At 39.7% G+C, this 27,869-nt stretch overlaps 1 protein-coding gene across 3 annotated transcripts; it reads right to left on the minus strand.

Moving 5' to 3' along the window:
• Positions 1–6,288: 6,288 nt before the first annotated feature.
• Positions 6,289–27,264, minus strand: TIAL1 (TIA1 cytotoxic granule associated RNA binding protein like 1). 3 transcript variants are annotated; one of them, XM_074545310.1, is made up of 12 exons: positions 27,129–27,264; positions 20,706–20,802; positions 17,358–17,456; positions 17,006–17,060; positions 16,609–16,696; positions 14,632–14,707; positions 12,620–12,728; positions 12,251–12,346; positions 12,083–12,167; positions 11,668–11,791; positions 11,052–11,191; positions 6,289–10,213 (listed from the first exon to the last, which is right to left on the minus strand). In XM_074545310.1, exons 1-12 carry the CDS (start codon positions 27,155–27,157, stop codon positions 10,096–10,098), a joined length of 1,116 nt encoding a protein of 371 aa, XP_074401411.1. In that variant the 5' UTR covers positions 27,158–27,264; the 3' UTR covers positions 6,289–10,095. The 3 variants fall into 3 exon arrangements, with proteins under 3 accessions (XP_074401411.1, XP_074401410.1, XP_074401412.1); XM_074545309.1 differs by having other exon boundaries at positions 17,358–17,507; XM_074545311.1 differs by lacking the exons at positions 16,609–16,696; positions 17,006–17,060; positions 17,358–17,456; positions 20,706–20,802; positions 27,129–27,264 and adding an exon at positions 15,174–15,247.
• Between the last annotated feature and the right edge of the window lie 605 nt (positions 27,265–27,869).

Consider the following 27,869-nt stretch of genomic DNA (forward strand, 5'->3'; position numbering starts at 1 on the left):
TGTTTCCAGGCAGATGTGTGAGACAGGCACATTTGGGCCACAAGTGGAAATTCCATGCAAGCATCAGAGGAGCAGGGTGTAACACCCCGGCAGCAGCAGGGCCGGGTGACACAGCTGGGAGAGGGAAAACACGCGGGGAGGCACATGGGAAAGGAGCAGGGGGCAAGGTGGGAGAAGACGGCTCGGACATGCACTTCCCAAAGCTTTTTATAGTCATATCCACTAGTGCCAGGTATTCCAGGCAGAACATTCACACTGAAGCAGTACAGACATCACCAGGTTTTATTTTTCTTTCAGAATTCAGGTCACAAAGCCCAAAGTTTCTATTTTAAGTCTTAGGAACTCATACTCCTAGGACAACTACATCATCTTAGAGCCAGTGTACTGACAAGAAGTTACCAGATTAGCTTCAAGACTTAACATCAAGGATTTGGGGCTGAGGGAGTACATAAGAACTGTGAGAATGTTTGGAGGTCAGATTGTGCTCAACCGACCCAAGAGAGCCCAGCTCCTTGTCCATTCATATAACAGGACACCTGACGTACAGATCTGCCACAAATTGACCTGCAGAATCCAAGGTTCCTTTTCCCACCTTGATACAAAAGTTTCCAAGATTTGTTTCTGCCCCTTTTCCTTGAAAATGCTGCTGTAGAGGCAGAATCCCAGGTGGGCACAGCAGTGCCTGCCCCCTCAGAGCCGTGTTCTGCTCTCATGTTCAAGAGCCAGGGCTTCATCAGACAAAATGACTTCAGGAAATTTTCCTTCCAGGTGAATTTAGCGGAGGTTTTCAGGCATGGTTCATTTGGTGGTGTTTTTTGCATCTTTTTCCACTAATAAGCTGCAATACCCATATATAGCAAATTATGATTTAATTCAAACTGTGCCAGTGTCCATATGCCACATCTCTACATTTTTACACTCCTTTTTAGACCTTTTTTTTTACCAGCTTTTCCTTAATTTCACAAGGCAAAATTCCCCTTACAAATGAACCTGCACACGTGTTTCATAACCTCTGGCTGCAGGCCAGGCAACATAGAGAGGATGGTGTGCTCTGAGTACTTACCTCACCTAATGAACAGGGTGCCATTAAAACTGAAATCTCTTCAAATAGTCAAGTGCCCTTACAAGTGATCCTGAAAGCTTTGGTGAGCCTCCTCCTGCTCCATTCTGCACATGCATGATTTGTTAGCACACAGTGTGAGAGCAAACCTTGGGCTGCTCATCAGCACAAACCAGGGCAGCTTTTTGAATTTGGATAAAATTCAGCAAATTTCCCACTGATACCGTCAGGAACGGGTGTGAGTGTGTGTAGGGGGAAAGAGAATGTGCAAGACACCCAAAAAGGCAGACACACGCTTGATAATGTGATTTCAGACAAAGATGCTATTTTAAAATTTGACTTGTATTCTGAAGAGTAATTTTACTTAAATTTAAATAGCTGGATTTGAAAAGAAATGAAAGGAGTTGTGCTTAGCTGTTGCCATTGCAAAAATCTATTCTGGAACATGCTGAGCTATGAATAACACCACAGAAAATTCATAAAATGCACAGCTCATTTCAACACCAAATTGCAGTTGAAAGACTCAAAATTAATCAATAGACTGTGAGAACCCCAACTCATGATTTAAAGCTGATTTCATTTACATCAACATAATGCAACTGATTTCAGTAGAGGTGGAACTTACTTATGTGATTATAAGAACTTAAAATTAGAAATGTTAACAAGGAGAAGAGGAGGCCTTCAAAGTAGGAATCTCTCTTTTCTCTGCAAAAAAATCCCAGCCCTTTAAAATCAATTTTAGACTTTAAAAGGTTAAGAGTAGAAAATAAGACTAGATACTGCACTGCAAAGTAAACACTGGCCAGAAAATGAGGTTTTTCATCAAGAATTAGTGCACAAAAACCATACACTGTTCAGAGAATCACAGGTTCAATAAAAGCACATTTCAAACTTCTTCAATGTTCATCTCAACAGCTTGATGTTCGTGATGGGCTGGCAAACTTGAAACAGCCAATGCTGAAATGCACTGAGTATCATGAACCTGCAGGAACTCATTTGTGGGGTTTTACCTAAATGCTTCAGCACAGACATTTTCAGTTTCACCACAAAGCACAGAGTGACCGCCTGCAAGAACACAGCACTGTGGTTAACCCTGGTCTGAAAAAAGGAAGCAGTGGGACTGGATGCTAAGATCTGGGGGTTTTTTTCACAGTTCAAAGCCAAGAATCACTTTTGAGTTTTATTAACCTTAAATCAACAAATAATTTTTAGTTTCAAGCCAAGGTTTGTAAGCCTTAGCTAAATGCAGTTACTGCCTGAAGATTCAGATACCTGAGTGAAAGAGCAGATAATAAAAGGTTTTAATCTTTTAGTAAGATACACACAGAGTAAATCTAAACATAACCTTCCTGCAAGGTACACAGCATAAAACAGCCTTGAAGAGAATTCTTGTAGAAAATGATATTCTATTTCAGGCTTGCCTAAATAAATCAGGGGAATTCATCCAGCACTCCTCACTTTGAACTCACAGAAAGCTCTGACTCACCCCTTTGCAATACTTTCTAGTAGAAGGAGGTTCACAGGGTCAACTTTTATCCCTAATCTTGTGGAACATTCCTCAGTGCCTTCAATCCAGCAGCTTTATGTGTGCCAAAATAGAGAGTGCAAAATTCTGGCAGCAAATTCAAACATGCAGAAACTGAATTACAGGCTGAGTAACTCCAGTAGTGCTCCCACCTTACATTACTTACACCTAGATCTCTTCATAAATTGCACTCAGAAAAAAACAAGACCATGTGTTTCAAACCTTGAAATTTAGGTGTGACTGATTTTTTGCAGTTTTATGCTCTTTGCATCTGTCAGGGAAGAAAACGTTTCATTAGATTAGTAGCAAATGTGTATTTAAATTTGATAACAGCCTTACTACTAAACCACTCTTACTTGCTTTCTTCAACTTTGTTCTATAAAGAAGAAAGAATTGTATTTTCCTTTTATACTGCCTTTAAACATCAAAGGCAAATGCCATTTTTTTTTACCTACAGGATTTAAACCCAGCTTTCAGAAAATAAAGCAGCACTATGAATTAAGTCTTGAGATGAAGAAATATGGGTTTCAATAAACAATTTTACAGCAAGAAAAATCTTGACTTGGCCAAATATTCATATATTCAACTAGAAATGAAATAAATCATCATCAAAATCTTAAAAGCATTTTAAGGCCTTCTAGACTACACATAGGTAGGACTGACTGGAGGGGTGCAGTAAACAAAACCCAACTTTGAAAAATGCTCAGTCTGGCATGAACCTGAAGATAAACCAAAACAAAACAAGGTACTTAGCACATGCTTTCAACACCCATCTATAAATACTGAAACAGGTATAGACAACAGAAATCAAAGATTTTTGCATTACAGGGGAATATTAAAAGTGATACCTGAAGTCAGTGTTTCAGCTAAGAACCAGATGCAAATACAACAGACTTGTCTCCTGGTGCATGAAAAGCAAGAACAGCTCTGTTAACTAGAAACATAATTAAAGTGAGAAACACAGCAAAAGGGGCGTGGAAAATGAGTGAAGCATGGCCCTGACAAGAACTGAATCAGAATTCACAATTCAAGCATCCATAGGAATTTCCTACAGTGAAAATAACTACAAAGGAATGTCTGTTTCTACAGCCTCAGGAAACTCAGACCTACCTGGATCCCTCTAACAAGTGCCTTGCATCTTGTCTTCCTTTTACTCAGGAGTCACTGACAGGAGACACCCCAGAAATACCTTTCAGAAAGGTTTTGCTGTAGAAGCATTTCAAGGAAACATCAACTTCTAAGTCATGCAGTTTGTCAGACACTTGGCACTGTGACCTTGGAATATGAATTCAAAGTAAAATGTCACATACCTTGGCAAATTTCTATGCATACATCTTGTAGAAGAGTTCCTGTGTTCTTCCACAAAAAGCCACAGAACAAAAAGGTGCTGGAAGGAACTCTTTTAGAAGGCAATGTGAACACAGCATCACCCTGTGTATTGGCCTGAAGTCTTCAAAATGCAGCATACGTTCAGCAATAGCCGCTGGTCCTCTGACCTCAGGTATTGAGCATTTCAAAATGTGTCAGCAATACATGTCAAGATCTTGTTATATGCATACTTCAAGTTTATATAGATAGTTGATAGATTTATTCCCTTATGAAAATATCCATTATGAGTGATTTGACACATGTTTCTGGACCTTCATACCCTTGTTCCATAGAATACATAAATCCAAGTAGGAGGCAAGATTCACTTTGGAATAGTATCCTATAAACATTCACATTTTATTTTTCTTAAGTCTGAAAAGAGCCACGTTTCTAGCTAATGTCACAAACACAAATTGCTCCTACAAAACCACAGCATGTACCTGTAAATGAAAGAAGCCCCAATTCACACCAAAATAGCAAGAGTTCAGAAAACACTGCACCTCAACTTTCTCTGAGTATTTGCAAATATTCAGAAGAGATTTATTCTGTACAGAACACAAGCTTTGCAATTTACCAAAGAAAGGAGCAAGGCATAAATGTTTCCAGCCTTTGACTGTGCAACGAGATCTGGTGCAGCAGCTGCAGGATGGAACAGCAGCTCGAAGCAGTTGAGTCCAAGGTCTATTTGTGTAGACTCCTTGTGCTTTCTGGTGCAAGTAAAACTCAAGCAGAAATGGTTCTACAAAGGTATATTGCAAAATTAAATAGTCCTGTTGAATTAAATAGTCCTGTTAATAACTAAGAGGGTAACTTTCCCCTCAGTCAGTACCTGAGTTGGAAGATTTAGAATAAACAATAAATATTAACAATTAGTCTTTCCCATCACGCTTGACAACCCAGCATGAAAGGAAACAAATCATTTGTGGAGTGAAAAAATCTGCCCCATTGAAAGGAACAAAAACCCATGAAGAGCATTTTTCATGGAACAGCAGCCCAGTAATAATTCCTCATTTATTAAGGTCAAAGAACTAGCTACTCAAATGGAGGACAGCAGCTTTTCATCATCCCCTGTGATATTTCCACTTTTACAGAGTTGGCTCTAGTAAGTCAATTCCCATCCAGGAAATGTGAGCATTATCCAGTGTTTCATGTGGTAGACCTACAATTCCTATTCAGTTCTTATCCCTGTTCCAGAAGTTGTCAAGCATGGGAAGATGTTCAACAAGCAGCTGTGCATATCTGAAACCACTTCAGTTATAAAAACAAAAAGGTCAATACAGACACGCAACAGAATGCCAAGCTAAGAAGTCTGCATTAAGCAAAAGTTACAAATTCTGATGCTTAACACAATTTCCTTTGTTTAGTCACCTTCAGTGTTCTAGGTTGGCTGTTTAACATGCACCTATTTTGTGAGGAACCAAAGAAGCTATGTGGTTTCTGCTTTTGTAACTTCAAAGCCACATTATTTGAAGCAAGCAGATAAAGCAAGTTTGTGTCTGAATGGTCACAACCCTGGGGTACTGCTGCAGTGTCCGTGCAAACCTGTTAGATGTTAAATGTGTCTGACAGCCTGCCTTGGCACCAGGCACACTGACTGGGCTGTACCACCCACTGTCACCATCCTCCTCCTCCTCCCTTCCACACCAGCAGCTGGAAAGAGCTGCTGAGAATGTGGGATCTGTGAGAGCCAGGTTCATGCAAGGAATGGTAACTGAGCCACTGTTTCAGAAGGGAAACATTCAAACACCATCACCCATCAGTACAGAAAAGTCACTTTACACTGAATTCCCTGACACATCCATTAAGTGTTTTTCTTCTAAACAAAAAACAGTCTTTGCAACTCTGATGTCTTACTGACAGCTTCAACACTAAGATAGAAGGCAAAGCCATGTTTCTTTCCACAGCATATCAAGAATACTTTAATAACCAGTAAGATTCTGATCAGCTTTAATCAAAGCACAGGGAGCTGTGTATTTAAGCAAGAATAACTTGTATTCAAATAATCATTACTGATGTCAAATTAACGTTCTGAGTCATTACCCTTGAAATGTCAGTGAGCAGAGCCTGTCATTCACACATCCATGATCCACATCAGCACACAGCCTCAGAAGGACAACACAATCAGTGTTCACTTGTCAACATGAAGTCCTGTTTCTTTTTCAAGTAAAACATTCAGTAAACACTTCAGCATTTTCTTTGATTTGAAATTATGGTACAGCAGGATGGGATTTTATCCATGTGATATTGAAAAACACAACAACTTTTAAGGGTTTTTTTTAAACAATCAAGTGGATTCATAGAAGTCAGCTGAAATGAAACACGCCAAAGACCTTCCCAGAAGCTACTGCCTTGCAGTTGCCTTTTTATGAACAGAAACTTCATTACATTGTAAAACCCTTAAATTTATCAATGTGGGATAGGCACCACATGTGATCAGAACAAATGAATTCTCACTCAACTTTCAAGAAAACTTTCTTTTGCTCTTACAGCCGCAATCCAGATCCCAGATTATATCTATATATGAAACTTCAAGCTGGAACAAGGCAGTTCTTCACAAACCCCATCCATTTTTTGGAAGTATACTGAACAAAAGATTGCCTGTATCTTGCAATGTAAGAACAGTGCAACAAAATCTTTTATTGCTGACCAGGAAACAGTTTCACGTGATTAAAACAAACACTTGTGCCCTTGTTCAAAAACAGTCAGATAATTAAGAAGTATCAGACACTAATCATGTCCATACAGTTTAAGTCTGCTTCCTTGTGTACAAACACAAGAAAAACAAATCACTATTTTTCTGCAAAACTAAGCCTTATTCACTGTGAGACTTTTTTGAGTGAAATGAAGGCAATGGTTCTGGTACAGTGAATCACTTCTCATGAAGTTATCTTAGTAAGAAGAAGGTTCTGCAGGTATGTCTAAAAACTGTTAGCAAATATACACAAGGAGGCAGGATTGATGAGAAGCTACACACGTAACCTTAGATTTACAGCCTTACTACTGCAACTCCACAAAATACAAAATGATTTTGTAGGAAAAATTTTTAAATAAAACATCTTTTACACGGTTGCAAGTGCATAGTTTACAAGTTCAGCCTTGTCTGCCTGTTGTCAGCTTTACAGCAAAGAGGGACAATGCTTTGACAGATGACAAATACAGGATAAGCCCTTTATCATGTTCCATTTTTATTGAACATTTTCTGCAAACGCAGATTACAACCTTGGTTCAGGTTGCACGCATCAACTTAAGCCATAATAAATCAGTGTTTCTGAAATCCAAATTCTAGTGGTAAGGGTTAGGTAGTGGTCAATTTCTGTAGTTAGAGAAATTACAACAGTGTAAGTGTCACTCATAAAAGCAGTATGGTGCAAGAGGCTCTTTGGTGCCAAAAAATTGTCAGTGATGCATTTATGAATGCTACTGAGTAAAAAGCAATCTAATTTACAACTCCTCCTCGCAGTGCTAGAGAAACATTAAAGGACACTGGAGACCCCCACACCTTGAGCAGTCTGCGAAGAAATATCACCATTACAGAAAAGCTGTATAAAAATCAATGACAAAAGACTTAAATCAGAAGGTATATCCTATCTTTCATCCTGAAATACAGCTCAGGTACGGCCCAGCTCTACAGCAGGCATATTAAATAATCAGATTTAAAGTGATCTACACATTGAGACCTGAAAGATCACTGCCTTAATCTCACACCCATTTATATGGGCATTTATGTGGCAATGTACTCGCATCATCTACATCTTCAGTAGCGCCTAAAGAACAAACTGCCTCCACACCAGCATGCACCCAGAACAGCCATATGGCAAACACCTAGGAGGATGCAGAAACCCCAGATTTCAAGTGAAGCCTAAGAAATCCTAAAGGAACTCACAATTCATATCTCTACAGACTTTTTAAACCAGCTGAGTGTAACAAAAGCACAGACTTACTTGTGAGGTTTTCCCAAACTACAATGTATAGGCCGATCCTCGCGTAGATATACACATATGTACAAAATGTATAGAAAAACAAGAGTCCTGGAGGCAAAGATTCCTACCTTGAGTGGAAAGACACTACAGATACCATAAAGGAGAAAAGGAGATAAAGGGCCAACTCTGCCAGCACGAGCACTCGTGGTTCCACACTAACCTCAGTCATTATTGCATGCATTGGATGCCCAGAGTCACAGGTACCTCTGGTGCAGCTGAGCCAACTGACCAAACTGCTCTTCCAGCACATCTCACTCTCAACCTGATCTAAAAGTCAAGGTACTACTTCACACATCAATAAAAGAGGAGGAAAGAAAACCCTCATGTGATTTGCTACAGCAACAAGTGTAGTTATTTGCACAACCTGGCTGGGTTTAACACAACTGCACATCTCCATTTCAAAACAGAATACTCTACCTCGCAACACCTGCATGGCCAGAAACAGAGAAAACACACAGCTGCTCAGACACTCACAACTACCAGCTCTAAAAACCAAAAGTTCTGTTTCTTTTAAAATGCAAGTTTGCTGCACTGAGCTACCACTGCAAATCCTACTCTTTCCCTTCCAACCGTGCCTGCCTCAGCATTCCAGATGACAGCTGAGGCATTTGCACCCTCTAGCTGTCACAGGGAGGACACATTACTTATTTCTAACTTACATTCATTTTCAACTTCAAATTTATTGAGGCAGTTTATATCAATGTATCCATAAAATAATTCAGAAATAACCCAAGTATACCATTTAAACATCTTCATGATTTATCCATTTACACACTCAGTACACAAACAACCCAGCCTCTGTACAAGTTCATCACATGCAAACCATCCATAAAGACAAAAACTTTAATTAAAAATAAGTCACAACTCAGTGTACTGTTTCAACTGCATCTCCATTTACCAAATGGCACATTGAATATTCTCTAAAATAAGATGTTTTTAACAATCTTGTTAAAAAATTCTTGGGCAAAATATTTCTAGACTTAAAAAACATCAAGATTTTTCAAAACACTCAAGATACTATACAACTTATAATAACCTTGAAATAGGTTTACAAGGTTGTTAACCAAGGTATTTACATACCAAATAATGTAAAGCAAAAAATTTGTATTTCTAATGACAAAAAGGTGATGCATTAAAGATTTATGAAATTAAAATTAAGGCTCTTTGTTATAGTTCTTTATGTAACTTTACATAATAGCCAACTTTGGAAATGTCAGTCTTGCACATTCTTGTCAATCTACTGCATTTAAAGCAGTAGGGTATATTAAGTATTACTTTGAATAATTACATTGCTACTTCTATGTTTGAGCATGCTTTTGAAACACTGTAATTATGAAATATTTACAATGTGTAGCCTTCAAACTTTATGTAAAAGCCCAAGTATGACTGTCTGATTTGAATACAAACAACATACTTGTAAAAACACTTTTACTTCTCAAAATTAAATGTAAACTACTAGAGTTTTAACAAGCAAACCAGCTCTGAAAAGTTTCAACGTGTGCCTGAATGTGGACAGTAAAAGTTATGTGAAATTTCTCAGACAGTACTGTTTTTCATTTCAGACTGAACTGTTCATTGTATCAGCTGTTTTCTGTAAGCATGTAGAAAAATTAAATATTTTTTTAAAAAATTCTTCCAAGACCTACATATACTTTGAGCTATGTCCATAGGTTTCTGGAAAACTCAATACTGTCTTGCAGGTTGTAGTGATTGGTCCACAGTTTATTTCAGGATGTGTGTTCAGCTAAAAGCAACTCCCTGTTTTTCAATGTCATTTCTCTTAAAAGCACAATGATATAAAACACTGAAGACAAAACAAAAAAAAAAAAAAAGGGAATGGTAACCTCAAAATCAAATTCATTAGCCATTTCTCCTACTATATCAAAATTTGTAGTCAGAATTGTCTTTATTGACTTTATTTTGAAGTTTTGTACACAAAGAAAAACATGTTCATATCCATCATGAACAAAAACTTAAAAAGGCAGAACTAGAAGACATTTGTGTCCTTCACCAAAGCAAAGCTGTGCTAAAGGTTCCAAACATTTCCATTTTTAAAATAAATATTTTCTTTTGTTTTTTTCATTGTCTACATTCCAGTCTTCAGAATGTCACTGGAAACTGCAGCCTATCATGAAATACACACTTTTAAACAGAGTCCCAGCTCACTGTGTTTGGTAGCTTGCCATACCATATCCAGCTTGGTTAGGTATTACAGGAGCACCTTGGCCCTGGGCAGGTTGAGCACCAAATCCACCCATCCAGGCAGCAGATGGAGATTGGCTTAAAAAGAAACAGGATGGTTAAAAACAGTGGGGAAAAGCAACTTGAAAAAAAAATATATAAAAACATACTTCCTACACAACTACTTGTATCAAAATAGAACAATTTCTTCTTTTTAATGAGTAATTCAGGTTAAGCTCTACAACATGTGATTCCTGAAAATATCATGAACTTTTGAAGAACAAAGGAGAAAAAAACCCCACAAACCTTGGGTACCAGTTGGATATGGCATCTGCCTCCCAAGGCATGAACACACACAGGTGGCTGGAACTCAACATCAGTGATGCAGAAATGCAAGAAATACCCAATACCTCGTGGGCATGGACACCAGTGAGAGGTCTATCAGGGCTTAATATGTTTAACTGGCACCAGATAATGAAGAACTAGGCAAACAAGTTATTTCAAAATTACGTTAAAACAAAAGAGTTTTATTGAAAAACTCCATTATTAAAAGCCCACCCAAATTCTGAAACTGCACAAGTTGAAGGGTCTGTGTTCCTTCTCTCCCTGTAGGCAAATGCCCAGGCTCCTGGCTCAGACTCACCACCTCAAGTCAGAACCCAGAACAGATTTAGATACCAGACAAAAGCACCACCCAAAACTTTTCCAAACACTGGGTGGTCTTTGTGCCCCCATCACACAGAAAATGTGCCACCAGGTACAAGTCAGAGCACTCCCCCCAGTATCTTCTCATGGCAAGCACTCAACATAAACTTTAAGCACACAGGAATCCCCCTAAAGTTTGAAACCTTGTGCAATCCTTGACCCAAATGAGTCTGAAACCTAAACTACAGCATCCTTGGAATATTCTAAAAAAATTAAATATATATATACTCACTCTACTCCAAAACCCTGTTGATTCCATGCTTGGCCATACATTCCATATGATGGTACTTGCCACCCATTAGCCATATATTGCCCATACTGTTGTGGGTTTCCATATACTTGGCTCCATTGTCCCCACTGACTGTAATCCACCTGCAGAAAGAATAATCCATTGTACTTCAGCTTCTAGAGATGGTTTATTTTGCATTTGTGCTGCTGAAGGCAAAGTTTTGGCTATATCACTCAGAGAGTTAAAACAAGCAATAATGAGATCTGAAAAATAAGATGTCACTATGACTTAATTAGGTCCTTGTACTGAAAAATTTATTTGTGTGTGCTTGAAACCCCAAAGACTATTTGGCTGGACAGCCACCTAATCTGCAGTTAGCAAAACAGCAAGAATTAAAATTACCTCAAAGTTTCTCCCTATCTTGGATCATATCCAGAAGACAGTAACAGATATTCCATCAAAATCACTAGCCCAATTTGATGAACTGGAACATAACTGAGACAGAACATGGAATTTCATAAGAACTCCACCACAAAATTTAGCCATTATAACTGGGAAGTCATTACAGGTATAAACACAATTGCTTTTGGAATACAAAGAAAAGGTTAGGTCCAGTTACCTGCTGGAAGTTTTTAGTCATATCAGGGGATTCTTTACCCCAATAACATTTAACAACATGTCCTTCAATTGTGGTTCCATTAACTGAAACAATAGCATGTGCTGCACTTTCATGGGTTGAAAACCTAAAAAATGTAAAAACAAACCAATGTTATGTTTTACAGAACTTCCATCTGATTACTTAAAAAACAGTGATTCCATACACACAGGAAATCCAGAGAAAAACATCTGCTTTCACAAACATTCATCTTCTCAGGTAAAAATGTTGGTGGCCCTTTTTACAAGTTCCAAATTATTTTATGAATATATGGTGACAGATTTTGTTGTATCAGGACAAGTTCAATCAAGTGAAATTACAGAGAAATGAAGTGTTACTACAAGCACAGACCCAGAGATTTTGTTTTCTCTGTCCATACCTGACAAATGAGTAACCTTTTTCTGGAAACACCCTTATTTCCATAATCTGTCCAAAGGGTGAAAAAGTCTGTCTCATAAGCTGATCTACAACATAAGAATTGTTGAATTAGTAACTATCCTGGTGTCCAAAAAGTTTCAATAATAAAAAATAAGAGAACACTTCATACCTGTTAGCCCCGAGGCAATTCCTCCACAGTACACAGTACAATTTTTTGGACTTGACTGATTTACTACATCTTCAAATCTCAACTGTTTTGTATTATCTGTAAAGAGAGAAGGCTGGTATTCAGCAGTGGGCTGACAGTAACCTAGACACTTACCTCATACACAAGCATGAATTTCACATTTAAGCACATTATTAACAAACATTAAATATTTTATGACTATGTTGATACAACATACCAAAAAAATCTAATCAAGATCTGGAAGGCAAGCTAATGTGTCATTTCAGTGACATGATTTTGGCTTGTATTTTATTTCCCCACTGAACAGTGAAAAGACAGCAGACACAACACAGCATGACATGAAGCTCTTACTTTCTTGTGTACTTTTAGGGGCTGGTGGTTTCCTTGTTGCCCAGTTAGTTCTGATCTGGCGGCCTCCCAACCACTGGCCTCCCATGTGTACAATAGCATTTTCTGCATCCTGCAAAGATTAAAACAGAGATTGTAGCACTTCCAAACAAAAACCATGTACAAACCTACTCCCAAGACCTGGTTATCAGTTAATTCCACTGACAAAACCAGTAACAGCACTAAGATGATGAAATTGTGAACAATTATATTAAGCAGACAAACATTAATTAACATGAAGGCAACTGGTTACAGAGAAGGCCCTCAGTAGTCATTTGGTAAAAACTTCCTCCCAGCCATTTTCTACACAAGATAAAAGCCAACTGCAATCATATATATACTACCTGTATATATATATATACACTACCTGTATACATACATGTACACACACACATTTATACCATATACACACATACTACACAAGCATCTGCATTAGAGTGTTCAAAAGCTGCCCAAAAAAGTGGGAAGGTCACACAGATGCAGAACCAATCACTGAAATTATAAAATAACTATCACTAAATGTTTCTTTTGCTTCCTGGAGGTGTGCAACAGATGTTTTGTAAGTTCTCTACATGTTAAAGTCATTGTATGAACACACACGAGAATCCATGGCCCACTTTTTATCCTGAACATGAAACTGAAGACAATCTTTAGCTCCCAGTGTAAGCAGAAACATCTGGTAAGCAAGGGTAAGTTTGCTAACAGCTGCAAGAAGCAATTTGTCTCCCAATTACTTTGGAAGAAGACAGGTAGAGCAAACAGTTAGTGCACATTTGAAATGCTTTTCCAAGGGCACAAAGCTTAAAGACAAAACTGCCAAGCACAAGGGACAAAGAAAATGTGGACAAGTTAAAGGTGAGCTGCTCCCAATTAGAATTCTCTTCTCAAACTCAGGACCTTGATCTTTCTAGGTTTTAATTATATTGAGTACTCATTTTGAAAACACAGAAATACAAAAATGAAATTACAAAAGATGACCAATAAGAAAAGAAAAAACTCAATCTAAATTATAAAACCAAATCCCCAGACAATGAAACACCCCAATTGATTCAAGCACCCTTGGCTCCTAAAACATGGTGAATACACAAAGAACTGGTCAGGAAAGGAAACACTCTGATGAATCTTGCTGATATCCTGCTTGAGGATCGAAATGGAACAGAGCCCAGGCCATAACTGATCCAGTCCAATGCAGGAGTTCCATTTTCTCTTAACTGTTCTAAGCATTAAGAGCTCAGGCTGGAAGTCTGGGAGCACATCCCACTTCCCCAAATCCAGCAGAATGATACATTCTGAAAAATGAGCCTCAAAGTACCAGCTCAGGACTGTCACACCATAACCCTACAGGTGCAGCTGCTGTGGCAACGAACAGCAAACAGGACATGAAATTTAGAGTACTTTTTAGTACTGTGTTTAGAATTAATCCATTCATTTTGTAGGATGAATACTAATTTCAAACTGGAGTTTTTATGGCTCAGTCTAAAAAGAATCCAGTAACTTTTAATTCCATGACTGTTACAGTTCCCCCCTGGTCACAGGAACCAAACAACTGTATGATAAGGGAAGAGGGGTACATGGAAATAATTTCTTGCCTTTTCAGCCATAAAACAGAACAAAGATACTGCAACTGGAAAAACACACTAAATCAAGGCATTCAATTGTAGCATCTTATGGCATTGGCAAATCTGAAGAAATTAAAATTTTTTCTCTGATTAGGACAGCTCCAGAGATCTGACATTTAGGACTTCTGACCACACAGGCTTTATATGCCTAAAATCCTGAAACTGTGAGCTTTTCCCTATGCAAAATATTTAAGGAAAATGATTCAGTTTCCCCACATTGCCCTAAACATACATCCAGCTCCTGTACATGTAAATTTGTTTCCCTGGGTGAAGTCTAATAAACAGCGAATACATAAACAGGCATAAACTAAAAATGGAAAATAGGAACTATTTTAAACCTGCATTGTGATTACTCACCAGTTTGTTATAAAAAGATACAAAACCATAGCCTTTTGACTTTCCAGTTGCCATATCTTTAACTACCCGTGCATCCCTGTGAAAAGAAGCACAGCTATATGAGGGTAGTATTGATAACCTGCAAAATAAAAACTAAAAGGAACCACACACACTGTATTGTGAGCATAATTTTTTCTTATAAATTCAGTTAGCCCTAAAACTACAGTCATTCCTGAACTCTCCCTATTGCTTCTTTACCTGTTAGAAAAAAGCAGTAGGACAAAAAAAATAACATGTAATAAACATGCAACCTATGCACATAACCTATACTGGCTATAACTAGAATGTTCAAATTTGAAGTATAAGAGAAACAAAGTTTCCTTTTCTAATATTCTATTGGCTAGGGTCCTCTAAGGTTTACTGTTCTATAAATTACTGTAACAATTCTATCTAATTTACCATGCATTTTCTAAATAGTTAAATGTCTTCTGCCTAGTGATACAAAATATATGAAATATTAAAAAAATCGAAAAAGAGGAAAAAATAGGAATTAAAAGGCATACATGGCCTGTTAACAGATTTCTTTATTTTTCTTGGTCAATTCTCTACCATCATTTTGGAGTTTGGGTAGCTGTAAATTTTGAAAAATTGACATTTTCAGAAATTTAAGAAAGGAGAATAAAACTAACAACAATGCTAAGCACACCAGTACGAAAACAACAAATTTACACAGAAATTTTAGTGAGTAAGTTAAAATGATTGGAAATATAGAACTGCACTGAATAATAGAATGTTAAAATGTAAATACTAAAATATGTATATATAAATAATGTATAATAAGAATAAATAGAAATGAGAAAAAATCTACAACTGAGTTCCAGTGTGCACAGTTCCTTGCAGTTAGCCTTCAAGATCCTGTCCATTCTTATGAGCAATTCTGCAAAATAACCAGAATGCTATTACTTTTAATTGTGACTTGGACTTTAGAAAAACTGCAGGTCTCAGGTATAAATATAGATTGAGAAACAGAAACCTGAATTATTCTTTTTAAATTGATTTTTAAAACAGTACTACTTACCACATTAAGAGACAAAAAGCAAAGTAAACAAAACAGCAGAGGTAAGAAATAAGATTTATGATTCATTTAAAAATATGCGTACAGAACAAGAGAAAAATAAGAATTTTGTTCTTAGAAATATATTCCTGTAAAGTAGTACAAAAACCTTCATGTGCAACTTTGATTTTTATAAAGATAAACTGATAAAAGATTAACAGACTTTTTTTGTAGCAGTACGCTTTAGGACATTTATACTTTAGCACTCTCAAGGATTTTGCAATGTTAAATATGTTCAATTAGAACACCAGGTGATTTAGGATCACCTGAATTGTCCCAGAGAAGTTTAAAGAAACATTCTCTTAACTGGCAGAAATGTGCACATATTGTAAAGCCACCATTCTTTCATTTAAGGCATTATAATTGTAATTCATCCCATTATCATCCAAAAAACCAGATTTCATTCTCATAAATATTAGCTTTTTCAAAACATTCCCAAGTTATTAACTAGCTGCTTTATAGAATTAGATTGCAATTGCCCAGTTTTCCACACTGCCTATGAAATGCAGCAAAAATGCACATAAAACACACCCAGGATACAATATATATAGTATGTCAAGTCACTACTCTATACACATTCTCAACAGCAAAAAATCACACTTAGAGCAGTAATTAAATTTTAAATAAAAGGTTGAAGGACATTAGCATATAAATTAGGTTAAAAGCACATTGCTTTTAGCAAACCAGAGCACAATTACATTACTGCATTTACATTGTGAAACACACTGAGATACAACCCCTCTTTGCTGCCCACCCACCCACCACAAGGAAATGAACAGCAGAAAAATTCTCTCAAAAGATAATAAATAACATTTCAACTTAGAAACACATTTTCACTATCACATTTTCTGACTGATAATGGAAATGTTTATGATGATACTTACGATATTTTACCAAAAGGAGCAAATGCTGACTTGATGTCTTCTGTTGTTATTTCTGGACTTAAATCCCCAACGAACACATGGAAGTGATCTGCAAATAAATAATTTACTAATCAAATATTTAACTGCTATCTAAAGTTTCAACTCCTGAGAAAGTGATGCTCTGCACACACTCTGGGAACCAGGAACGCTCAGGATTCCATGAGAAGAGCAGCAGCAATTTAATCTGTCCACTCCGCTTTCCACAGTTGTAAAGCAGAAACAGAAGAATTAGTTTGCAAAATTCTATCAAACACTAGATGGGAAGGAGAGAAGTTATGTTTAAATGCATTTATGATAAATTATTACCACTCTGTGAAGTATTTGTGCACAAGGGATACTGTGGCATTACATTACTTACTGGATGTATCTTTTTTCTGGCTACTTGGTGTTGTTGCCCAGTTTACTTTGACCTCCTGAAAACAAGTATAAGATTTAGTATAAATTCACACAATTCTTACATTTTATAAGTTCATTCAAGGGTGGGTTACAACTGTCAACATTTACAAATCATCATTTAATATAAAACACCATCATAAATAGAAGATCACAAATAATACATTTCCTAAACAAAACTTACTTTTTTATATCAATACTTTTAAAATATTATTCTATCAATATTTAATCTTGGTAAAATATCTTCAATAGTTTTATTAATATTTTCACACAAATCTATATTCCTTAAATCTAAGATTACCATGTGAGCAACTTACCTTTCCCAAAATTTTTCTCCCATTCATAGCAGCTAATGCAGCAGCTGCATCTCTGTGTTCATAAAATTCCACAAAGCAATAAGGGTCATTGCTTGTATGCTGCAAAACAGAAAATCCAACAGAAGAGTTGACCCTTCTGCTATCGGGTTGCTGAGAAGAAAATCCAGGAAAATATATTACTTACAGCTAGAAACTTTCAGAATGATTTGCATCAGATTTATGAAATAGCCTTTGACATTACACTTAAATGCAAGAATTCTTAAGATGGATTTTTTATTAAAAGTCTAGCAGTTTGTGAAAGAGAGCTTGCTTTGAATGAGGACTGAAGTTTACTGAACTAAAAATAACTGATCAGAAAAGTGATCTGCAAACTGGATGGAAAGGGAGGGGGGGGAAAGAAAGAATGGAGAGAAGAAAAATCTGCTTCATGCATATACTCAAAAGTTAGACAGGTTTAGTACCCAGACACATTTTCATCAATTTTCTCTTGCCCTACTTAAGAAATCTTTCCTTTTATTTGACTGAAAACCACCAGCAGGCAGCAACCTGGAACCTGCACAGTGTCAGTCTCAAGTGAAACATGCCATAGCAAATGTCTGGGAAAGAAGCTTTTAAAAGAATTCAAATAGCTTGACTGAGGGAAAAGGATACTAATCAATTGCCTGTTAACTCTGTTAAACCTTGAGTACAACCTGGTTTTGTAGGATGGCCTAAAAAATCACCTTTAAAAATACTCACTGGCAGAGGCCACTGAAGTAATAAATGTAGCAGAGTATAAAGTGCAAAGAACAGAAGAGTTTTCTGAAAAGCTGATCAAGTGGAAAGGATGTTGAGAATGCCAACTTGAACACTGGATTTGATCTACCTCCAGGATGTAATGAGTACAAAAACTCTAACCAAAACATTTCCATTAACTATGCAGCACGTGCACGGACCAAAATGATAACATATAATTCTAGAAACACCAATATAACCCTAAACAAGTTATTTCTCACATGGAAAGGGAAGGATCTAGCAGAGAGGAACTGCTCTGGCATCAGTATTCCCACTATCAACCTCCCCATACACGTAGAACACAGCAGTAACACAAGCTAGGAGAAGCCTTTTCCAGCGTTCCTATTTAACTTCTGACAACCCATACACACACTGCTGAACAATTCTAATCCTTCCTCCTAAAACTGGATTGTAGGGCTTAAACACAGTCCTGTCTACTTGTGAAGCTGTGAAGATGCAACAGCTGAACAGATCACAAGGCCTTCATACACCTGAAATGGTCTGGGAGCCTGAAGTCATCCTCCTGCACACTGTCACTACCTGGGGCTGCAACTGATGCACAGTGAACAGATGAGAGAAATGCACCTGAGATCATACAAAAGTTTCACTCACAAAGTTCTCTACAAGCACACTCACCTCAGATGCCCCAAAAAAGAGAGCCTTAACTCACCCCTCCTCCCACACTACTTTGGGAAACCCATTTAAGGCTTCTTTAGGAAATTTGGTGCAGTTTATGCTCCAGCTGAAGTGCAGGCTTACTTTTAGATTGTAGGGAGGTCTTCTTTAGCACTGAGAACTTGTCTGAATCTCTTTTGCAGACACTCAGATCTTTGGGTGTTCAAACTGTCTACAAATACTGTGCCAGCAGCCTGAGTATTATATACCCCCCAAAAAAAATACCTGAAATTTTCAACACTTGATGTGTTCATGTCACATACTCTACAAAAGAAGAATGACTTAATGCATCTTGCTAAAATGGAAAAATCACAGGTTTTAGAAGGTGATGGTGGCACTAACAATGGTAAGAACCATCCAACCATGACACAGTCCCCAGGACAGGTTTACCACACACAGCAGAAGGGTCCTGTGACAGTCCAGAATCCAGCCTGCACTTCTGTGATTGCTCACTGGCAGCTGCTGAGGTCAGCCCAGGGCAGTCACCTGTGTGCACTGAAACAGCTGCCAGCACTTTCTGTTTATCTACTTGTTCATGAAGATGTCTCACTTATGGAAAGATTTAAAACCACCAAGGCTCAACCAAGGTAAAAATGTTGGAATTTCTCATCTGATCCTCAAGAAACCAAAGTGCTGCTAACAGCTCTCACCCAGCCAAAGGTGGGAGCAGCAGCACCTTATGTCTGCAGAGCACATGACAACCAAAAGTGTTTCTTCAGAGAAGAGCTAACAACTGTCATCTGTCAGCCTTCTGCTATTTTTCCCCAATAAACTTAAAGTAAATCCAGCAGAGCAAAGTGTCACATGGGAAATTAGTAGTCCAGACAAAGATGAGAGTGATTAAACAAGCAGCAAGTGGATGATAAGCTAAAGACAAAGAAACAAACAAGCTGTGTGACACATTGAAAGGAGAAGAAGCCCACAGGGGAGTTTCTGGTAGCATTCCTAAAGAAGTCTGGTCACAAGACTTGCCTTTTAATACTTTCATTAACAACCCTGACAACAAACTAATGTAACTGTCCTCAAGAAAACTGTGATTACAAGTTAGTAAGAAGCAGAAGCTGTAGTAAAAAGTATGAAGAGTATACAGAAACCAGAGATGAAGGACCAAAGCTTAAACCTGGCTGAACTCAGATCAGTCCCTGCCTGCTCAAAGCTTACCAGTTACAAATGTAGAAGGAAGGAAAAATACCAGGGAGAGAGAAGTTTTGTAGGATGTGTCAGAAAGCTCACAGAAATGGCTGCCAACCATAAAGGTACCAGAGTATTTACAATGGAGATAAGAAAACATTAATACTTACCAACACTCTGTGCAAAAGACTTTATCTGGAATACTATGGAAATTTTGTCACTTTGTTTCATGGAAAAATTAATTTAAGAACAGACAGGTGCAGACAAGAACTATTTGTACTACTGCAGAAAAGAGGTATTTGAACTAGTGCAGAAAAAGCTGAGGAAGAGCCAAACTTATTTTGAAGGACTTCTTACTTTTCATCCATAGCAAAGAACCATTTATTCAAGAGGTACAAGAACTACTGAGGCTCATGTTCAAATAAAGTGAAAAATGTACAAAACAGCCATGAATTACACTTGAAATAATAAGGTTTCTGATCATGAGAACAATGTGATTCTGCAAAGAAGGGGTAACAATCGTTTAAATAAAGTGGAATCTCATGCCCAGCTGATAAAAGGAAAAGATTCCCATGTCAGGGCTACAGGCAAAAGCACAGGATTGCACAGAACAGCTTCTCCTGCAGAGTTATCCCAGAGCCCACCACAATCAACCCACAGAAAGCCACTGCCAGTAATGTCAAAAGAAGCCCTCAACTCCATTTGTTTTGGACAGCTTAGGACAAAGTTACATTACATTTGCTACCCCCCAGATGTGGAAGGCCTTACCTCTGTTATCATTTTACAGCTTTTGCATGGTCCAATCTGGCTGAATAACTGAAGTATGAGAACCTCAGTCACATCTCTGGACAGGTTTCCTACATAGCTACACAAGGAAACAAAAAACCAAGATTTTAAACCAGAAATTGTCATCTTTTAAAATGTAATTATGCTTTTAAAAACTTAAACAACTATAAAGAATCTTCCCTTAAAACATCTCAAGTATTTTAAAGACAATATTTATTAATTATTTCATAGTTTTAATGCAGTACTCATGTGCTTTCTGAATTATAACATTGGCTAACTGAGAAGTGAAGCTCAATGCAGCCAAAACTGGACACCCAGACCTGGTGCCAATCATTTCCTTGGCACTGAGATGTCAAAAGCACAAACAACATTGCTCAAGAATGCTGTGCAGAACAAGCAACCAAGTGGGCAATGATATTTTAAGTTTCACTTCCCACTGAGTATCTCATCAAGAATCCTTCTGAATTTGGGTACAAACACTGCCATCAGCTCAGGAGCAGCTCCTGGACAAATTGGGCTGCCTTGCAAACAACCACCTCAACTTTTCTGTTTCCCTGAGCATTTGGAAAGGCAGCCCACTCACCAACAGACAAGGCAATTTATGCAGCATTCTGCCATAGGAATGCACTGTACAGCTCCCACCTTTGTAATACCCCCCAAAATTCTGGCAGTGTTATTTTAATATCTCCCAGACTTCTTGATTTTTGTTAGTTTGTAAATCTTGAGAAATAATTCCAAGTTTTGAAATACTTATCAAGTTTAGATAAAAGTGCTAGATCTACCAAGTCACAGTAATGGCTGAGAAATTCTTGAATGCAAAATTAAATTCTTTTTAACAATGTGACTAATTTGTAATCAAACTGTAAACAAAGTGATCAGCTGAGAGAAAGGCTTGTCACAGTAACAGATGTCACAAGCCATCAGCACAGGGACATTCATCACCTTCACAAACAAGGCTGACAAGGCATAAGGAATTCATAAGGAACATGAGCAGAACCTTCTGTGATTTAGAGGCTGAAAGAATTTACATTTTACTCATTTCACTCTGGTCAGTTACAGAACGTCATAAAACCGCAAACTCAAGTCAGCCTGACCTTAATGCAGCGAACATAAATGTGAGCAAGCCTTTCTTAGTGCTCACAGCCAAACTGATTGAGTTAACTAAAGGTGTGCTCTGAAATTGCTCTGAGAGGCAACCCTTGAATTTTTGCAAAGGCAAATTGTGTTTGACAGCTGGACTTTCATCCAGATCAGCAACATCCAAACGGGCACTGTTTGTTTCCATCAGAACACACAACGTTATCAACACATGTTTGTTTGTGTTCTTCTTTCAGCAGCTATGGGGCAACTCTGCACTTTCTCAGCAGGACTTCGAAGCTACAAGACCCAGAGTGACTTTCTGAAGCACCACCTGAATAGAGAACATCCACTAAAATCCTTCAGGTACTCATTATTTTCTTATTAAATATGTATGAATTAACACAAGTCATTGACAGAAGCCTGGATTGTTATGAAGCTTTTCAGTAGAGAAGTTTAAAACTGCAGAACTCTAAGAGCCCTTACAGGACAAATTGTCCATCTCACTGACTTTTCAGTTCTATCCTGAAAATTTAGTAGTTAAACATTTATCCATACTTTCTTTCTGAAATATTAACTAAATTTTTGTTAATCATTCACCAAGATAAATTGTAAATCACTAATAGCTTTTAGTGGAAATATTAACCTTTGAAGATACTACTAAAATCAGGTGGGAAAAGTACATCCCAGTAGGAATTCCAACATAAAGGGTCAGTTTACTGGTTCTGGTTTCCTCTGCATGCTGCAGTATTCATTAATACAGAGGCTCACAGCACACTCATACAGTAACACTGATAGAAATTAACACATTATTGTTACTGTAAATCAGATACAGTAAGGAATACAATTAACACTAACAAGAAAAAAACCAAGTATCATCCTCTTCTGCATAATACTAACATGTATTCGGAAAACACAAGTGTGAAAATCAAGCAGGAGAATTCCTCTTGGTCTGACAAAAATATAAAAAAGAAAAAAACACCAGGGAAAGCCATTCCTGAGCCATCTATTCAACTAAGGTAAGAAAAGTTACACAAACTGCTAGAATATTTAAGATATACTAAGTGTTTTTTTGATACCACCATGTCTCCAGCAAGATAGTTGTGAGAATGCTGCACCATAAACCTCAGCTATGAAACAAACTCCCTTTTCACAAAAATCAGGACCACCCTGACTGCCAGATTCGGATGGGATGTGAAATCCTGCTGGTCCATGAATTCCCTAAATGTATCTGACAAACATTGCCTTGGTGCACAGTATCACCTTTAGTCAGAGGCATTCCCACCCTTCCCAAGGCGCTGAAACTCCAAGTTCAGGAATGCACCCACTGAGAAAACTGCACAGTGAAGGTTCGTGCAGCAAGGACAACACCAGAGAGACCCAAATCTCTCAAATGAAATGGAAAACATGGAAATACAAATCTCTACACATTTGAAACAATATGCTGAAAAGTAAGACTTGATGGTTACTTTGTGTCTTTAAGCAGACTGCAGTACCATCACCTCCTGCAGTACAGTTAGAAATGACTTTAATGAAAACACACAAGCAAACACCTTCAGTGGCAATGCCTGAGTGCTACAGAACTACAGAAATCAATATATTCACCATATCAGGAGCAGACACCTCACCTTTCTGGAAACACAAAACCTGGCTGAGCTGATGTTTATCACCCAGCACACATGGCCAGCTGTGCTCAGCTTTCCCCTTGCCAGCTCCATTTCCATGGGAGGTAACACAACAGCAGCTTCTATTCTACTGCATGGAATCAGAATTATCACAACCACACCTCAAGAGAGGAGAAGACTCCTGACATGTATTGTAGTGTATTCCAGCCTTTCTGGACTGATACATTCTAGAGGATGTATTATGCAAACTTTTTAAAAGTTCTGAAACCCAGCAAGGCAGAAGCACTAAACTCTATAGGTGGTATTGGATGATGTGACAGAGCACCAAAAGTTGTGTTTTTTGCACACAGGCCACAGTGTTTGCTCCCTTCTGCAAGCCTGAAGCACCTAAACACCAATTTACAAAAAAACCCAACAACCCACAGACAGACAGATGTCCTGACACATTTTTATCTATTACACTTCTGAATGCTGCTGACAACACAAATAACAAACTACTTGAAATTCAGAGGTGTTGGAGAACTATCTAAGGAACACAGAGGCATGTGTCAGTCCATAATGAGTTTTGGAACTCAACTCTTTGGCTTGAGCAGCAAAACTCTCTTTTTGAAGGCAAACAGGTTTGTATTGCATGCTAGACAGGGAGGTAAGAAAGGGAGACTTCCAGGCACTACTTTGAGGTACACACAACTCCTTTACACCTTTTCTTGAGGAAAGATAGTAACTCTGATTTCTCACTCACACAGGCAACAGGCAAGAAATGGCAGTTTGCATATTTAAAAGAGGAAATTATGATAAGCAATAAGGTAATTGATGTGCTCAAGAGCCCGTGGAAATTCTAGCAACTCTGCCTAGTGCTTGTGAGCTACTGGAAATAAAATGATGCCAAGAATAATCCCCTATGCAGCCTCCTCCAGGAGACAACACTGCTGTGCAGAGCTGAACTGAAGGGAAGTTCAGGAGAAGGAATCTGGGTGAAGGGAACTCCTGCACCTTATCCACATTCCAGACCTGGAATACAGCAGGGCAAGGCTGCTGAGAGAGCAGCTGTGGGCAGCAGTGACTTCAGAGCAGCCCTGAACACCTACAAATCACACAAAACATTTCTGAAAACTTCAACAACAATGTACAACTTGGCAACTTCACTGGCTGCCCGTGAGAACTGATAACATTAGCGGCACATCAGGTTCCTGATAGTTTAGTTTTCACTTTAAAGTAAAAGCAGGACTTTGATACAGCCTGTGAAATCTAGCAGTACTCACAGAAAACAGAGCTTTGAAGTGTTCTATTAAAACAAAAAACAACAAAAAAAACCAGAAGCTCACAGCTCATTTTAGGACCAGTTAAAAAATGACATGTGACAAATCATCCCTGGAAAGTTTTATGGCAGAAAGTATCTAAGGTTATTCTTCACATTTCTATAAAGTTAAGAAATAAAAATGCAAACAGTGTCAGCATTCTATATTAAGCCTCAGAAAATATTCTGAATTCTTAGAGGTTTATGACTGACCTATCATGACTGGAATAAACATTACAGCCCTGTAAGTACTGCAAACTGGAACAATCCTTATTCTGAGCTGGTTAAGATGGGCATAAATGTTGAGTGAACAGTGGTAAGGTAGGTTTTGCTTTTTATAAGTAAAAAAAAAGGCCTACAACTGTTAAATAAGAAAATTCCTTCCTAATTTACAGATTTTTGGATCTCATTTATTCCTTCAGGAGTGAAAAACTAAGACATTCATAAAGTTCTGCTTATACTATCAAGCAAGTGCTTTTGCACATGGTGAAATAGCTACTGAAACAATTTGTTCTTCACTTTCTCCCCCTCCCCAAATACACCAAACAATGAAAACTTTGAAGTTCAACTAACAATATTTTTATTTGTTCTTCTTGGGGGACAGTGAGTTTTATTTATGAGATCACAAGTGTTCTATATGAAAAGCAGTGCTCAGGACAATAATCTTTAAAACACACCTTGCTATTCTACATTTAAAGATATTTCAGATAAAAAGTAGGGACAAGAAGGTAAAAAGTAAAAAATGCTACAGCAAAATTTTTGTCTTCCAAGCAAAAAGGCTACAGATAATTACAGGAAAGTAACCCTTGGTGATTGTGGTTACTACAGAACTAGTAGGAAATTAATGTGCATGTTGTTTATTAGTTTAACAAATGAAACAGTCCCACGTGTGCAATAAACCATTTGGGGCAGCTGTAGATTCTAGTTCAGACATCTTGCACAAATTTATTTTTTTCTTGTTTAACTAAGAGGGTTAAGTCAGTCCTTGATGGGTGTGATCCTGGGAAGGACCCATGGCCCATGTGGTACCCAAACTTGTTAGCACTAAAAGAACATCTTAAAACTTAGTGGGACCACAGCAGTTCTTAAAAAGAAAGAAAAAGAGCCAATCATGAAGAAAGGAGCCTTGAAAATAAAACTGAATAAAACACTGTGTGACTCTGCTCTTTTTCCTCCTCCTATTCCAAAACAACACTCCAACCTAGGTCTGCTCTGAGGGCCAGGCAAACTCACATCATTTGGGTAATCAACACAAAAAGCATTTCAGATCTGCTTACTCAAACTAAGCACCTCAAGGAGCAAGGACTAAGTACTTATACTACACTATAAACGAGTTTAAAGAACTTTTGCAGACCTAGAAAGGAGAAAAAACAAATTGCCTTGCTAAACCTTAAATGCCAAGTCATCATTTTGGTAGTGAGAACAGAATTGTGATACATTTTACTCTGTTTCAGTAGTTTCTTTAGAGTGGCTTTCAGTGCAGACTATCTCGGGGAGTTTCTCTGAAGGCTACTGTCCTGAAAGCTAAATAGACAAAGATTTCATTTGCACAGTCCTGAGCTGTGTTTTGTCATCTGGGCAGCCCGAGCATGAGCCTGCCTTTCTTCCAGGGGCAGCCCGAACGCTGCACGGCTCCCAGAGCCCCGAACACCCTCTGGCAGCTGCTCTGCAAATCTGGGAACTGCTTAAAATCAGCAGCAGCACAAAATCCCCGCTCTCCAGTGCCCAACCACAAGTGCGAGCCTCCCTCCTTTAAGCCAACGGGACAAAGAAAATTCACCAAAACCACATCTGCAAAGGCGAAAAGAACGCAAGCAACCCCAAAACGCTCAAATTTGTATTTTCAAACAGAAAACGGATGACATCCACCGAGTGACTAAAGAGCGGGGAGAGCCACGGCGAGCACACAGTTATTTCTCTCTGCTGGGCCCGATACCCGGTTATTGAAGCACAGCGTGACACGCTGGAGGGAAGCGCGATCCCTCCCGCTTTCCCGGCGCTCCCCATCCCACCCACCGCCGGCACAGCACAAAGAACTTTCCCAGCGCCGGCACCGCCGGGCAGGGGGGCCCGAGGGTGCCTGTGCCCCTCGGGGAAGGCTTGGGACCCCCGCCTGCAGCTCCAGCCCCGCGGGGACGGACCCCGTTACACGCCGCCTCCAGCCGCGCCTCGCCCGCGTTTTCCTTGGATCGCGGCGGCGCCGGCTCTGTGCGGGCCGCGCTCCGCTCCCGCTCCCCCTGCCCGGACCCCGCTGCCGGCCCTGCCGCACACGCTCCGTCCCGCTCGGCCCCTCCGCTCCCCCGGCACCCCCCGAGGCCCCGGCCCCGCTCCCCGGGAGCGCACCCCTGCCCCCGCCCCGCTCCGCCCCGGGCCCGCTGCCCACCCCGCCGCCCCCTCCCCACTCACAGGGTCCTGGGCTGCCCGTCGTCTTCCATGATGGTGGGCGAGCGCCGCTCTCCGCAGCCGCGCCCGGGGGCAGCGCCGGAGGGGCTCGGCGGCGCACGGAGGCGAAGGGAAGGTGAGGAGGGTGCGGGTGGCCCCGGCTCCCCCCGCTCCGCGTCGCCCCCGCGCCAGGTCCCGCGGCCGCAGATCCCGAGCGGGAGAGGGAAGCGGCACCACAAAATGGCGGCCGCCACCAGACGCTCAGGAAGCCGCGCTCTACGCAGGCGCCGCCCCGCGCGCTCCCGGACCCGCTTCTCCTTCCAGGCCCCGCGGGGCGCGATGGGGATCGTAGGCACGGCCGGGCACGGCGTGGCGGAGCCCCGAAGGCTATTGGGAGTTGTAGTTCGCCTGGCCGCGCATAGAGCGGCGCGACGCAGAGAGAGAACTACAGCTCCCGGTATGCCCGGCGGCAGAGGCGCCGCGGGGGCGCGCTCGGACCGCCGCGATTGGGCGCTGGCAGCCCGGGAAGATTCGCTTCGTCCCGATCCCGGTCCGGGTCCTGGTCCCGATCCCGGCCCTCATCCCAGCTCCAGCCTCGGGCCCACCGAGCGGGACGGGGGTGCCAAGGCTGTGGCGGAGCGCGGTGTCACCGCGTGCGGGGGACAAACGCCGCGGCCCGCTGTGCCCCGAGGCTCATCCCGGCCATTCCGCGTGGCTGCGCCGGGCGGGCCCACACCGGGACGGGTCAGTGCCAGCCCCGGGAGG

The sequence above is a fragment of the Zonotrichia albicollis genome, chromosome 7 (genome assembly GCF_047830755.1).
Source record: "Zonotrichia albicollis isolate bZonAlb1 chromosome 7, bZonAlb1.hap1, whole genome shotgun sequence".
Taxonomy (NCBI): Eukaryota; Metazoa; Chordata; class Aves; order Passeriformes; family Passerellidae; genus Zonotrichia; species Zonotrichia albicollis.